The sequence below is a fragment of the Capra hircus genome, chromosome 7, assembly GCF_001704415.2.
Source record: "Capra hircus breed San Clemente chromosome 7, ASM170441v1, whole genome shotgun sequence".
In the NCBI taxonomy this organism is placed as follows: domain Eukaryota; kingdom Metazoa; phylum Chordata; class Mammalia; order Artiodactyla; family Bovidae; genus Capra; species Capra hircus.
In genome coordinates this window covers 29707105-29720844 of record NC_030814.1, presented here as the reverse complement: position 1 = coordinate 29720844, position 13740 = coordinate 29707105, and the positions used below count along the sequence as shown (strand labels likewise).

General features: G+C 38.0%; 1 protein-coding gene across 2 annotated transcripts in view; it reads left to right on the top strand.

The window, feature by feature from the left end:
- MSH3 (mutS homolog 3) overlaps nt 1-13740 on the top strand; it is a 191738-nt gene that overhangs the window by 95137 nt on the left and 82861 nt on the right. For both annotated transcript variants that reach the window (XM_018050063.1, XM_018050062.1), the window contains exons 14-15: nt 5213-5400; nt 6295-6463. In XM_018050063.1, the coding sequence (XP_017905552.1) occupies nt 5213-5400; nt 6295-6463 (357 nt within the window). The remainder of the gene's footprint in view (nt 1-5212; nt 5401-6294; nt 6464-13740) is intronic.

Below are 13740 nucleotides of genomic sequence, written 5' to 3'. Positions count from 1 at the left end.
GGAAATTTTATTACCTTGATTTTTCTACCTCTCTTTTTAAAATTTTCATTTCTACTATCATAGTTTAATTTATGCAATTTTTTGATTGTTTTCTTGTTCTCTGAATGTTTCTTTTAAAATAACAACATACCATTCTTAATTCATGAGTCTCTCTTTATTTCAATATTCTCTGTTTAACAGGATATTGTTAACTTTTTCTTCTACCTATATAGGTTCCATTCCTTCTGTATTTGTTGGTTGATTAATTAGTTGTTTATTTTAGTGTTTACATTTCATGTTAGAATCATTTCATGCATCCAGGTTCGATGCATGAGACAGGGTGCTCGGGGCTGGTGCACTGGGGTGACCCAGAGGGATGGAATGGGGAGGGAGCTGGGAGGGGGGTTCAGGATGGGGAACACATGTACACCCGTGATGGATTCATGTCAATGTATGGCAAAACCACTACAGTATTGTAAAGTAATTAGCCTCCAATTAAATAAAATATATTAAAAATCTTTTTAAATCTGTCTGATCGTTTTTAAAGACTAAGAAACTAAAACGCTGGTAGTAAGCTCTGTGTAGTTGGATGTGGCTTGCAGATTATGAGGTAAACTGTTGTGTGAACTTGATGGTCCATTTATGGGGAGAACTCCTGCTATATGCTGTCTTTATAATTTTTTTCTTGGGCTTGTGAGATTCCCCAGGGACTCTTTCCGCTTTCTGACTGGCTAACAATGTTCTGTGAGCTCAGTGAGGACAGCTGGGAATCTCAACATTCAGTCTGGAGTCATTCTCTAAATCCTTTGCTTTTTGTGATACTCTCATCCATCATTGTGCCTGAAGCTGATTCAAATACCTGTGTTTTACCTTCTCCAGAGACTAAAACTACAGTTGACCCTTGAACAGCATGAGTGTGAATTGTGCAAGTCCTCTTACAGTAGATTTGTTTCATAAATGTGTACTACAGTACTACGTGATCCATGGTTGGTTGAATCCATGGATATAGAAACACAGATATGAAGGGCTCACTGTAGAGTTCTATTCAGAGTTTTGACTGTGTGGAGGGTCAGCACCCCTAACCTCCACACATTGTTCAAGGGTCCACTACAGTCTTTGTAGGGTAGGAGAATGGTGGCCCTTTAGTGACATGAGTGCAATTGTGCGGTAGTTTGAGCATTCTTTGGCATTGCCTTTCTTGGAATTGGAATGAAAACTGACCTTTGCCAGTCCTGTGGCCACTGCTGAGTTTTCCAAGCTTGCTAGCATATTGAGTGCAGCACTTTCACAGCATCATCTTTCAGGATTTGAAACAGCTCAACTGGAATTCCATCACCTCCACTAGCTTTGTTCGTAGTGATGCTTTCTAAGGCCCACTTGACTTCACATTCCAAGATGTCTGGCTCTAGATTAGTGATCACATCATCATGATTATCTGGGTCATGAAGATCTTTTTTGTACAGTTCTTCCATGTATTCTTGCCATCTCTTCTTAATATCTTCTGCTTCTGTTAGGTCCATACCATTTCTGTCCTTTATTGAGCCCATCTTTGCATGAAATGTTCCCTTGATATCTCTAATTTTCTTGAAGAGATCTCTAGTCTTTCCCATTCTGTTGTTTTCCTCTATTTCTACCGCACAATTGCACTCATCTCACATGATAGTAAAGTAATGCTCAAAATTCTCCAAGCCAAACTTCAGCAATATGTGAACCGTGAACTCCCTAATGTTCAAGCTGGTTTTAGAAAAGGCAGAGGAACCAGAGATCAAATTGCCAACATCCGCTGGATCATGGAAAAAGCAAGAGAGTTCCAGAAAAACATCTATTTCTGCTTTCTTGACTATGCCAAAGCCTTTGAGTGTGTGGATCACGATAAACTGTGGAAAATTCTTCAAGAGATGGGAATACCAGACCACCTAACCTGCCTCTTGAAAATCTGTATGCAGATCAGGAAGCAATAGTTAGAGCTGGACATGGAACAACAGACTGGTTCCAAATAGGAAAAGGAGTACGTCAAGGCTGTTTATTGTCACCCTGCTTATTTTTATGCAGAGTACATCATGAGAAATGCTGGACTGGAAGAAACAGAAGCTGGAATCAAGATTGCCGGGAGAAATATCAATAACCTCAGATATGCAGATGACACCACCCTTATGGCAGAAAGTGAAGAGGAGCTAAAAAGCCTCTTGAGGAAAGTAAAAGAGAGTGAAAAAGTTGGCTTAAAGCTCAACATTCAGAAAATGAAGATCATGGCATCTGGTCCCATCACTTCATGGGAAATAGATGCGGAAACAGTGGAAACAGTGTCAGACTTTATTTTTTTGGGCTCCAAAATCCCTGCAGATTGTGACTGCAGCCATGAAATTAAAAGACACTTACTCCTTGGAAGGAAAGTTATAACCAAACTAGATAGCATATTCAAAAGCAGAGACATTACTTTGCCGACTAAGGTCCATCTAGTCAAGGCTATGGTTTTTCCTGTGGTCATGTATGGATTGAGAGTTGGACTGTGAAGAAGGCTGAGTGCCGAAGAATTGATGCTTTTGAACTGTGGTGTTGGAGAAGACTCCTGACAGTCCCTTGGACTGCAAGGAGATCCAGCCAGTCCATTCTGAAGGAGATCAACCCTGGGATTTCTTTGGAAGGAATGATGCTAAAGCTGAAACTCCCGTACTTTGGCCACCTCATGTGAAGAGTTGACTCATTGGAAAAAACTCTGATGCTAGGAGGGATTGGGGGCAGGAGGAGAAGGGGACGACTGAGGATGAGATGGCTGGATGGCATCACTGACTCGATGGACTTGAGTTTGGGTGAACTCCAGGAGCTGGTGATGGACAGGGAGCCCTGGCGTGCTGCGATTCATGGGGTTGCAAAGAGTCAGACACGACTGAGTGACTGAACTGAACTGAACTTAGTGACATGAAGAGGAATAGGGGATTGAGGGATTTAATTGCTGCATAAGTCACTTTCAGCCAATTGTTTTCTCCACTCCCAAAACCCCAGCTTCCACTTTCAAAGATAATTTGTGCCCCCAATTCCTGAGTCTTAGGATTCTGGGTGTAACTCAAGTTGAGTCCTAGTTTTCCTCATGGCAAGCTTAAGATTCAAATACCTAGAGTCTTCTAAGTCAAATTACCGTTAGTCTGTTTACTTTGTAGCTTCTAAGAGATTATTGTCATTTTTTTTTCTCCTAATTATTTTTGAAGTTTCATGTCTTTTAAAACAGTCTTGGACTATAGCTTCAAGACAGTGAAATTAGATGCACTTGTTTAGCTTACTTTTTTTATCCAAAGCTCCAAAAGTATAAATTATTCACATTCATATTGCAAAATTATAACAGTATCAATTCAGTCAGTTCAGTCATGTCCGACTCTTTGCAACCCCATGAATTGCAGCACGCCAGGCCTCCCTGTCCATCACCAACTCCTGGAGTTCACCCAAACTCATGTCCATCGAGTCAGTGATGCCATCCAGCCATCTCATCCTCTGTCGTCCCCTTCTCCTCCTGACCCCAATTCCTCCGAGCATCAGGATCTTTTCCAATGAGCAGGAGTATAAATAAAAGAGTAAAAAGCCTCCCTTTATCACCCTTTGGCATATCCACTATCCAGAGATAACTAGAGAAAGTTAAATTATACTTGAACTTCTGTAGAATAACATATGTAATTTAAAGAATCACAAATGAAATTTTACTATGTAAAATAGATAAATGGTATATAGTGTAAAATAATACTATATACAGTTATATGTTGAAATTATGAAGTTCCATATTAATCTGTACATTAGTGTTTACAGATGTGTTAAGTTTTTTAACTGTCTTATAGTTGTACACTGAATGAATTTTCCCTGGTATCTCAATTTCTGGGTTTTTTTAATTCATCTTTTTTATGTTACCAAAACTACTACTATAAATATTCAGATACAAACATTTTTTTTTTACTACTTGTGAGAAATATTCTAAAATTCTCTAAGATGAAGTTTTGTAGTCAAAGAGTGTTGCACTCTGTATTATAAATATACACCAGATTGCTTTTCAAGAAGGTTATGCCTCTACTGCTGCTGCTGCTGCTAATTCACATCAGTCGTGTCTGACTCTGTGCGACCCCACAGATGGCAGCCCATTGGGCTCTGCTGTCCCTGGGATTCTCCAGGCAAGAACACTGGAGTGGGTTGCCGTTTCCTTCTCCAAAGCATGAAAGTGAAAAGTGAAAGTGAAGTTGCTCAGTCGAGTCCAACTCTTAGCGACCCCATGGACTGCAGCCTACCAGGCTCCTCCGTCCATGGGACTTTCCAGGCAAGAGTACTGGAGTGGGGTGCCATTGCCTTCTCCAATGCCTCTACTAATAATATATAAAAGTACCATTTTTCATACTCAGTGTGACTTGGCTCTTATCATACTTTTAAATCTTTGACATTCTGATGAATGAAAAATGCTATCTTGTCATTTTAATCTGCTTGTCCTAATTATATGTGAGGTTAGTTATGTGCTTATTGGACATTTTTTTTCCTAATAGTTTATTCAGATCATTTAGCCACTATTCTTTGAATTATTCATCTTTTCCAATTTGTACAGTCTCATTATACTTGAAAGAATTTTGACCTTTATCTCTTAAATATTTTGCAGATTTTTCCCAGAATTATCCTTTTTATTTGTGACAGTGTTTACTGTATTTTTGTTACGTGATCAGCATATTTTAAAATGAAAAAATACTGAACAAGCATTGGTTTTCCTATCCTTGCCTCAAATTTTCTTTATAGCTTTACCTTATAAAGTACTTAAACTATTGATTTAACATTTAGGACATATCAACAATACTTTATTTCAATTAAATCATTTATGGAAACGGAAGGCAATGGCAACCTACTCCAGTACTCTTGCCTGGAAAATCCCATGGACTGAGGAGCCTGGTAGGCTGCAGTCCATGGGGTCACTAAGAGTCGGACATGACTGAGCGACTTCACTTTCACTTTTCACTTTCATACATTGGAGAAGGAAATGACAATCCACTCCAGTGTTCTTGCCTGGGGAATCCCAGGGTTGGGGGAGCCTGGTGGGCTGCCGTCTATGGGGTTGCACAGAGTCGGACATGACTGAAGCAACTTAGCAGCAGCAGCAGCAGCATTTATGCAATAAATTAAAATGTTATTTTATTCTAATTTTAAAAAGACCACTAACTGAATTTCATTTTCATGTATCTTATGCTATTTAGGTAAAAGATATTTCTCTTTTCAGTGTTCTACGCAAGAGTTCTTCCTGATTGTCAAAACCCTTTATCACTTGAAGTCAGAATTTCAAGCACTAATACCTGCTGTGAATTCCCATGTTGAGTCAGAGTTGCTCCAGACATTTATTTTAGAAATTCCTGAACTCCTCAGTCCAGTGGAGCATTACTTAAAGATACTCAATGAACAAGCTGCCAAGTAAGTAGCAGACCCTTAGTTCTTCCTTTCTAGTAGTGAAAGTAATGTATTTACCATTTGATATGTGGATACTTAAGCTTCCCTTAGAATTAATAGTAGAAGTTGCATTTAAAACTAGAAATGTGATTGAATACTAAAGGCTCTGTATTACAGCTGGAATTAACCCTTAGCATTTAGTCAGTTCTGTTATACAGAACAAATATGGTATTTCCTCAGGTATCAGATGATGAAGTCCAGGCTGAGCAAGTAGTAGCAGTTTATTAATCCAAAAGTAGATGGCAGATGGCATCTTGTGCTTATTTGCTAGATAGCCAGAGATGGTCTGCTTTATATGTAGAAACTGCAGAAGTAAAGTTATCCTTTAAGGGGTAGTCATTTTACATTTTATCCCACAAAGAACCTTATGTATAAGAAAACAGATTTGAGAGTATTTTCATTTGCATTTATTTTCTGAATATACAACAAATGTTGAATTCCATCTCCTGGTTTCATCATGACAATCATGAACTTCCAAAATGAAAGTGATGTTAGGGTAATTTTATCTGTCTTCCAAGAAGTTAAGAAACTTACCCATAAATATTTATAGAAGAGCTGGGATTAGAATCTTGTTCTCCTGACTTCCTACCCTTTGGTCTTTCATTATGTTTTTTAAAAAATATTTATTTATTTGGCCATGTCAGGTCTTAGTTATGGCATGCAGGCTCTTTTAGTTGAAGCTTGTGAGGTCTAGGTCCCTGATCGGGGATCGACCACTGGGCCCCCTGCATTGGGAGCATGGAGTCTTACCAGAAGACACCAGGAAAGTCCCTTTCATTATGTTCTGAAAAATAATTGGTAATTAGTATGAGTAATATGCTTAAATATATGTATTTGCATTTTTTCTTTTTTTTTTAGGATTGGGGATAAAACTGAATTATTCAAAGACCTTTCTGACTTCCCTTTAATAAAAAAGAGGAAAGATGAAATTCAAGACGTTACCAACAAGATCCAAACACATTTGCAAGAAATACGAAAAATACTAAAAAATCCTTCTGCACAATATGTGACTGTATCAGGACAGGAGGTAATATTGAAATACTTTTCTTTTACATTAATTTTCTTTAATTGGAAAAGCTATTTTAAAGTATAAATAAATATCTGATGATAGGATGAAAGGTTTTTTTTTTCCCCAGATTTTCTGTTTTATTCTTTGGAAATATATTGTAATACCTTGTTTTGATAAAAACTTTCTTGTAATGGCAGTGTTTTGTTTGCTTATTTAGTTTCTTGGTAGAATCATGGATCTTAATGTTAAATGTATTTTAGTATTATCTATTGAAATTATATTATAGGAAACCTTGACTATGGTAAATAAAACTTTAAATAATTCATTTCCTCTAGAAGAGAGAAGTTAGTCTTTGACTCTCAGACTGCAGATGATAAATGATACAAAGTGAACCATCTACACTAATTGGATCTTATAGTAATTAAATGACGAGGCTTCTATTTGAAGGAGTATAGCTGCTAAAAAAAAAAAAAAAAACAGAAAAAACAAAACTATAGCAAACACCTACATTTCGTGAATCTTCCATAAGATTATGGTGCTGTGTAGGAAGTGTTTTTTAGTATGTGTGTTTCTGTTTAAAGTTTAATATTAGTACCTGAATGAGAACCAGGAAGAAGTACACTTTTCAAACTGTGGCTATATCCATTGGTCCTATTCTCAGTCTTGAGGTATTGCTACCTTTACATCTTATGTTTAATAAAATATAAAGATTCCAACTGAAGCAATTTGAAAAATTGTACTTTTTTAAATAGCAAATTGGGAAATTTGTGAATAATTTCTATAGGATGAACATTTTATTCAGAATTTTAAAAATAGATATTTTTCTAATGGGGAAAAACTTAATTTTAGATCAGTTTTAAACATATTTGCATTGCTTTATTTAGCCAAAAGAGTGTTAATTTACATGATTATTTGAAGAAGACACTCTATAATAAATTATAATCTTTTATTAAAATGTTTATTAATATACTGTTGATTAAGTCAGCCTGTCTTCTAAATGAAATTAAGATGTTATACACATTGCATAATGGATTCTAAATAGAACTCTGTATAACAAAAAAATGATTTCATAATGTGTATACTTATTTTCACTCCTCCCCTGAACTGGCAAATACCAAATACTTAATTTTATCTCTTGATTTCACTATATAGTTGAGTTCAGTCACTCAGTCATGTCTGACTCTGTGACCCCATGAACTGCAGTGCACGAGGCCTCCTTGTCCATCACCAACTCCCAGAGTTTACCCAAACTCATGTCCATTGAGTCGGTGATGCCATCCAACCATCTCATCCTCTGTTGTTCCCTTCTCCTCCTGCCCTCAATCTTTCCCAGCATCAGGGTCTTTTCAGATGAGTCAGCTCTTCCCATCAGGTGGCCAAAGTATTAGAGTTTCAGCTTCAACATCAGTCCTTCCAATGAACACCCAAGACTGATCTCCTTTAGGATGGACTGGTTGGATCTCCTTGCAGTCCAAGGGACTCTCAAGAGTCTTCTCCAACACCACAGTTCAAAAGCATCAATTCTTCTGGCTCAGCTTTCTTTACAGTCCAACTCTCACATCCATACATGACCACTGGAAAAACCATAGTCTTGACTAGATAACTTTTGTTGACAAAGTAATGTCTCTGCTTTTTAATATGCTGTCTTGGTTGGTCATAACTTTCCTTCCAAGGAGTAAGCGTCTTTAATTTCATGGCTGCAATCACCATCTACAGTGATTTTGGAGCCCGAAAAAATAAAGTCTGCCAGTGTTTCCACTGTTTCCTCATCTATTTCCCATGAAGTGATAGGACCAGATGCCATGATCTTTGTTTTCTGAATTTAGGAATTTAAATTTAAGCCAACTTTTTCACTCTCCTCTTTCACTTTCATCAAGAGGCTCTTTAGTTCTTCACTTTCTGCCAAAAGGGTGGTGTCATCTGAGGTTATGGATATTTCTCCCAGCAATCTTGATTCCAGCTTGTGCTTCCTCCAGCCCAGTGTTTCTCATGATGTATTCTGCATATAATTTAAATAAGCAGGGTGACAATATACAGCCTTGATGTACTCCTTTTCCTATTTGGAACCAGTCTGTTGTCCCATGTCCAGTTCTAACTGTTGCTTCCTGCCCTTCATACAGGTTTCTCAAGAGGCAAGTCAGGTGGTCTAGTATTCCTATCTTTCAGAATCTGCAGTTTATCATGATCCACACAGTCCAAGGCTTTGGCATAGTCAATAAAGCAGAAATAGATGTTTTTCTGGAACTCTCTTGCTTTTTCAATGACCCAACGGATGTTGTCAATTTGATCTCTGGTTCCTGTGCCTTTTCTAAAACTAACTTGAATATCTAGAAGTTCACGGTTCATGTATTGCGGAAGCCTGGCTTGGAGAATTTTGAGCATTACTTTACTAGCATGTGAGATGAGTGCAATTGTGTGGTAGTTTGATCATTCTTTGGCATTGCCTTTCTTTGGGGTTGGAATGAAAACTGACCTTTTCCAGTCCTATGGCCACTGCTGAGTTTTCCAAATTTTCTGGCATATTGAGTGCAGCACTTTCACAGCATCATCTTTCAGGATTTGAAATAGCTCAACTGGAATTCCATCACCTCCACTAGCTTTGTTTGTAGTGATGCTTCCTTAGCCCACTTGACTTCGCATTCCAGGATGTCTGGCTCTAGGTGAGTGATCACACCATCGTGATTATCTGGGTCATGAAGATCTTTTTTGTACAGTTCTCCTGTGTATTCTTGCCACCTCTTCTTAATATCTTCTGCTCTGTCAAGTCCGTACCATTTCTGACCTTTATTGAGCCCATCTTTGCATGAAATGTTCCCTTGGTATCTCTAATTTTCTTGAAGAGATCTCTGATTTTTCCCATTCTATTGTTTTCCTCTGTTTCTTTGCACTGATTGCTGAGGAAGGCTTTCTTATCTCTCCTTGGTATTCTTTGGAACTCTGCATTCAAATGGGTATATCTTTCCTTTTCTCCTTTGCTTTTCTCTTCTCTTCTTTTCACAGCTATTTGTAAGACTCTTCAGACAGCCATTTTGCTTCTTGCATTTCTTTTTCTTGGGGATGGTCTTGATCCCTGTATCCTGTACAGTGTCACAAACCTCATTCCATAGTTCATCAGGCACTCTGTCAGATCTAATGCCTTGAATCTGTTTGTCACTACCATTGTAAGGGAGTTGATTTAGGTCATACCTGAATTGTCTAGTGGTTTTCCCTACTTTCTTCAATTTCAGTCTTAATTTTGCAATAAGGAGTTCATGATATAAGCCACAGTCAGCTCCTGGTCTTGTTTTTGCTGGCTGTATGGAGCTTCTCCATCTTTGGCTGCAAAGAATATCATCAGTCTGATTTCGGTGTTGACCATCTGGTGATGTCCATGTGTAGAGTCTTCTCTTGTGTTGTTGGAAGAGGGTGTTTGCTACGACCAGTGCATTTTCTTGGCAAAACTCTGTTAGTATTTGCTCTGCTTCATTCCGTATTCCAAGGCCAAATTTGCCTGTTACTCCAACTGTTTCTTGACATCCTACTTTTGCATTCCAGTCCCTTAGAATGAAAAGGACATCTTTTTTGAGCTTTAGTTCTAAAAGGTCTTGTAGGTCTTCATAGAACCGTTCGACTTCAGCTTCTTCAGCGTTACTGGTCAGGGCATAGACTTGGATTACCGTGGTATTGCATAATTTGCCTTGAAACAAACAGAGATCATTCTGTTGTTTTTGAGATTGAATCCAAGTACTGTATTTCGGACTCTTTTGTTGACTGTGATGGCTACTCCATTTCTGCAAAGGGATTCCTGCCCGCAGTGGTAGGTATAATGGTCATCTGAGTTAAATTCACCCATTCCAGTCCTCCTTAGTTTGCTGATTCCTAGAATGTCAATGTTCACTCTTGCCATCTCCTGTTTGACCACCTCCAATTTGCCTTGATTCATGGACCTAACATTCCGGGTTCCTATGCAATATTGCTCTTTAGAGCATCGGACTATATAATTATGACCTTGCAGTGTGACAAGTGACCTCAGCACCACTGTTTTGGTGTATTTGTTGGAAATGAGATGATCAAAGTTGCTTAATATATTAATGAAAATGTGTAGTAGAAAAGTGGTTACCTGATATTATAGTGGCGAAATCCTCCAGTTCTACCGCTTACATGCTCTGTGACCATGGAAGAGTCACCTCTGAAGTGAGACTACTACAAAGACCAAATGAGTTAAAAAGTGTGAAAGTACTTTCTAATCATAAAGCACTCTGCAGGTATTATTCATTTAATAATAGCAATATAGTTACCATTTGTTGTGCACCTGTTAAAGTTCAGAATGGTGCAAAGTGCTTTATTTATGTTACTGAATCCCTGTAACAACAGAAAAGGGTTTTTTTCCAGTTTTTCAGGAAAGAAAACTCAGACTTGACATAATATAGTGAGATAAGTTGCCCACGTTAGAACCTTATTTCCAGCCCAGGTCTCCCTCTTCCTGATCTTTATACCATGTTGTCATTTCACTCAGCTCACAAACAGTGTTAACACAAGCGATTATCAACATCATAGATTTCATTTGATAAAATCCAGGCATTTTAGAGCTTGTACTATTCCAATTGAAATAAAAACGTAAGGTTTTGAAAGACAGACCTAGATTCAGTTGGAGTTTTAAAGTTAAAATGGGGAAAACTTATCAAAAATTCATAATGGTTAGTAGATTAGCATTGACATTATAGCATTGACATTTAAGAAAAAGCACAGCATAGCGATCAAGTAACTGGATTACAGAAGATTATCAAGGAAGGTAAATCATCTAATTATTCTTAACTTTTACTAAATTAAGGTGATGAGATTGAGACAGGAAATTTTTTAGTTTTTAACAAAAGGATAGATTCTTTTTTTTTTTTTTTAAACCTCTGAAGTCTTGATAGTACTTCTTTCGAATTGAATGTGTGCTCAGCTTTGTCTGACTCTTTGCAACCCCATGGACTATAGCCTATCAGGCTTCTCTATCCATGGAATTTTCCAGGTAAGAAAACTGCAGTGGGTTACCATTTCCTTCTCCATAGTACTTCATTATAGAATCACTTTTATAACATTTTTTTTGGAATTAGTGATGCTGTTCATTCAAACATCTAATAAATTCTAAGTAGCTAGCATTGTTATAATCAAATTCTGTTTAAATATTTGTACTAAAGGTATCAACAAAATTTAGAGATATTTAAAGGAGTAGAACCGACTTCATCAAATATGATTACCTCTGAGAAGTGAAGGAGCTGGGAGGGGAAACTCTTGTATTATATATATATGTGTTTCTTATTTTATACCCTTCTGTTCTAGCTGAAAGTTTATTTCCATACATATAACTTCTGTAATATATGTTAAAAAGCCTGTTGTAATAGCCTGTGGGGTATGTGAGTTTGCTAGTAAAAATAAACTGTCAAACCAGTGTTACTTTTTGCTCTATTCATTTTTTTCACTTTGTTCCCAGTTTTTATGTACTCATGAGAATACTAAGCCTTATTGCCTATGGGGAATTATTGTGTCTGACTCTGACAGTATTCCTGAAGAAGGGAATGGCAACCCACCCCAGTATTCTTGCCTGGAGAATCCCATGGACAGAGGAACCTGGCAGGCTACAGTCCATGGGGTGGCAAAGAATCGGACACGACTGAGTGACTGTCACACCTTCATCTGACAGTATTGTTTTAGAAAATAGTGAAAGAAAAGAATCCTGGAAGGAAAATAATGAAAGTAGAAATTTACATAGCTTTACCTAGATCATTGTTTCTGTGATAGTGTCTCTCATGTTTTATGTGTGGGGAGAATTATATCTCAAGATTGAATCAAATATGGAATAGGCATGGGGTGATACTTAGATTTGGGACAGTTTTGATTAGTAGTTTTCTTAAAGGAAAAGGAAATAAATATTATTGGAACATCTTTAGAAAAAAATTTATTAATTTACAGCATGCAGCATATCCAGATATCTGCTTAGCATGATTGAGACATGAAAAGCATCTAAATAAAAAATATTGGTGAATTCTTAAGAAACAATGAGAAAGAGGAGAGAATAGGAATGGGTGAAGTGTGGCCTTGGAGAGAAAGAGAGCAGTTTCTGAAATGAATGAAGAATTTCAGCAAACTTAACAATGATTCCAGCCCAGTGATTCCATGGGCCATAGTTTGAGTAACAGTATCTGACGTTTAACCAAGACAGAACTGGATCCCAGCAGAAGAATATGAGAGATTGTTAGAATGAATCTGGACATACTTTTCACATCAACAGCTAAGAAACAAAGTCACAAACCATAGAGCAAGGAAAGTTTCTATGAGAACCCTCTAAAATTTCTGAAATACATGTTAATTTCCAATTTTTTGTTAGTTTCCTTTAGCAGTAAAGTCTCTAAACAAAAGACTTGTCTGCTCATCCTTAGAACGTTCATTGAAAAGAAATAGAAAATTTCCTATCCCATAACTAGAGTAGAACAGAGAAAAACTGCTAGTTGGTGACAATGCTGAGGAGAAACACAAGAGGACACATAGGACCAGCACCTGAGAAAGTGACCCCAGGAGTTTAACAAATGGGGTCCACGTGGCTTTCCTGATTCTCACTGTTTTCCATCCAGTATTGATTCTGTAAATGGCTTGCTTGAGGAGCTGTGGTCCTTAGAGTAGACCCTGGATACTTTAAGACTGAACAGTTATGGTCTAAATGAGCAGTTCCCAACCTTTTTGGCACCAGGGACCCGTTTTGTTGAAGACAGGTTTTCTGTGAACCAGTGTAGTGGGTGGTGGGTGATGGTTTCAGGATGATTCAAGTGCATTACAATTATTGTGCACTTTATTTCTGTTACTAATGCATCAGCTCTACCTCAGATCATCAGGCATTAGATCCTGAAGGTTGAGGACCCCTGGTCTAAACTGTTCCCAGGGTGCTCCAAAGGAGTGTGACCAGTGGCGGTTAGTAATGTGTATTCAGTTCAGTTCAGTCGCTCAGTCATGTCCAACTCTTTGCGACCCCATGAATCACAGCAAGCCAGGCCTCCCTGTCCATCACCAACTCCCAGAGTTCACTCAGACTCACGTCCATCGAGTCAGTGATGCCATCCAGCCATCTCATCCTCTGTTGTCCCCTTCTCCTCCTGCCCCCAGTCCCTCCCAGCATCAGAGTCTTTTCCAATGAGTCAACTCTTCACATGAGGTGGCCAAAGTACGGGAGTTTCAGCTTTAGCATCATTCCTTCCAAAGAAATCCCAGGGCTGATCTCCTTCAGAATGAACTGGTTGGATCTCCTTGCAGTCCAAGGGACTCTCAAGAGTCTTCTC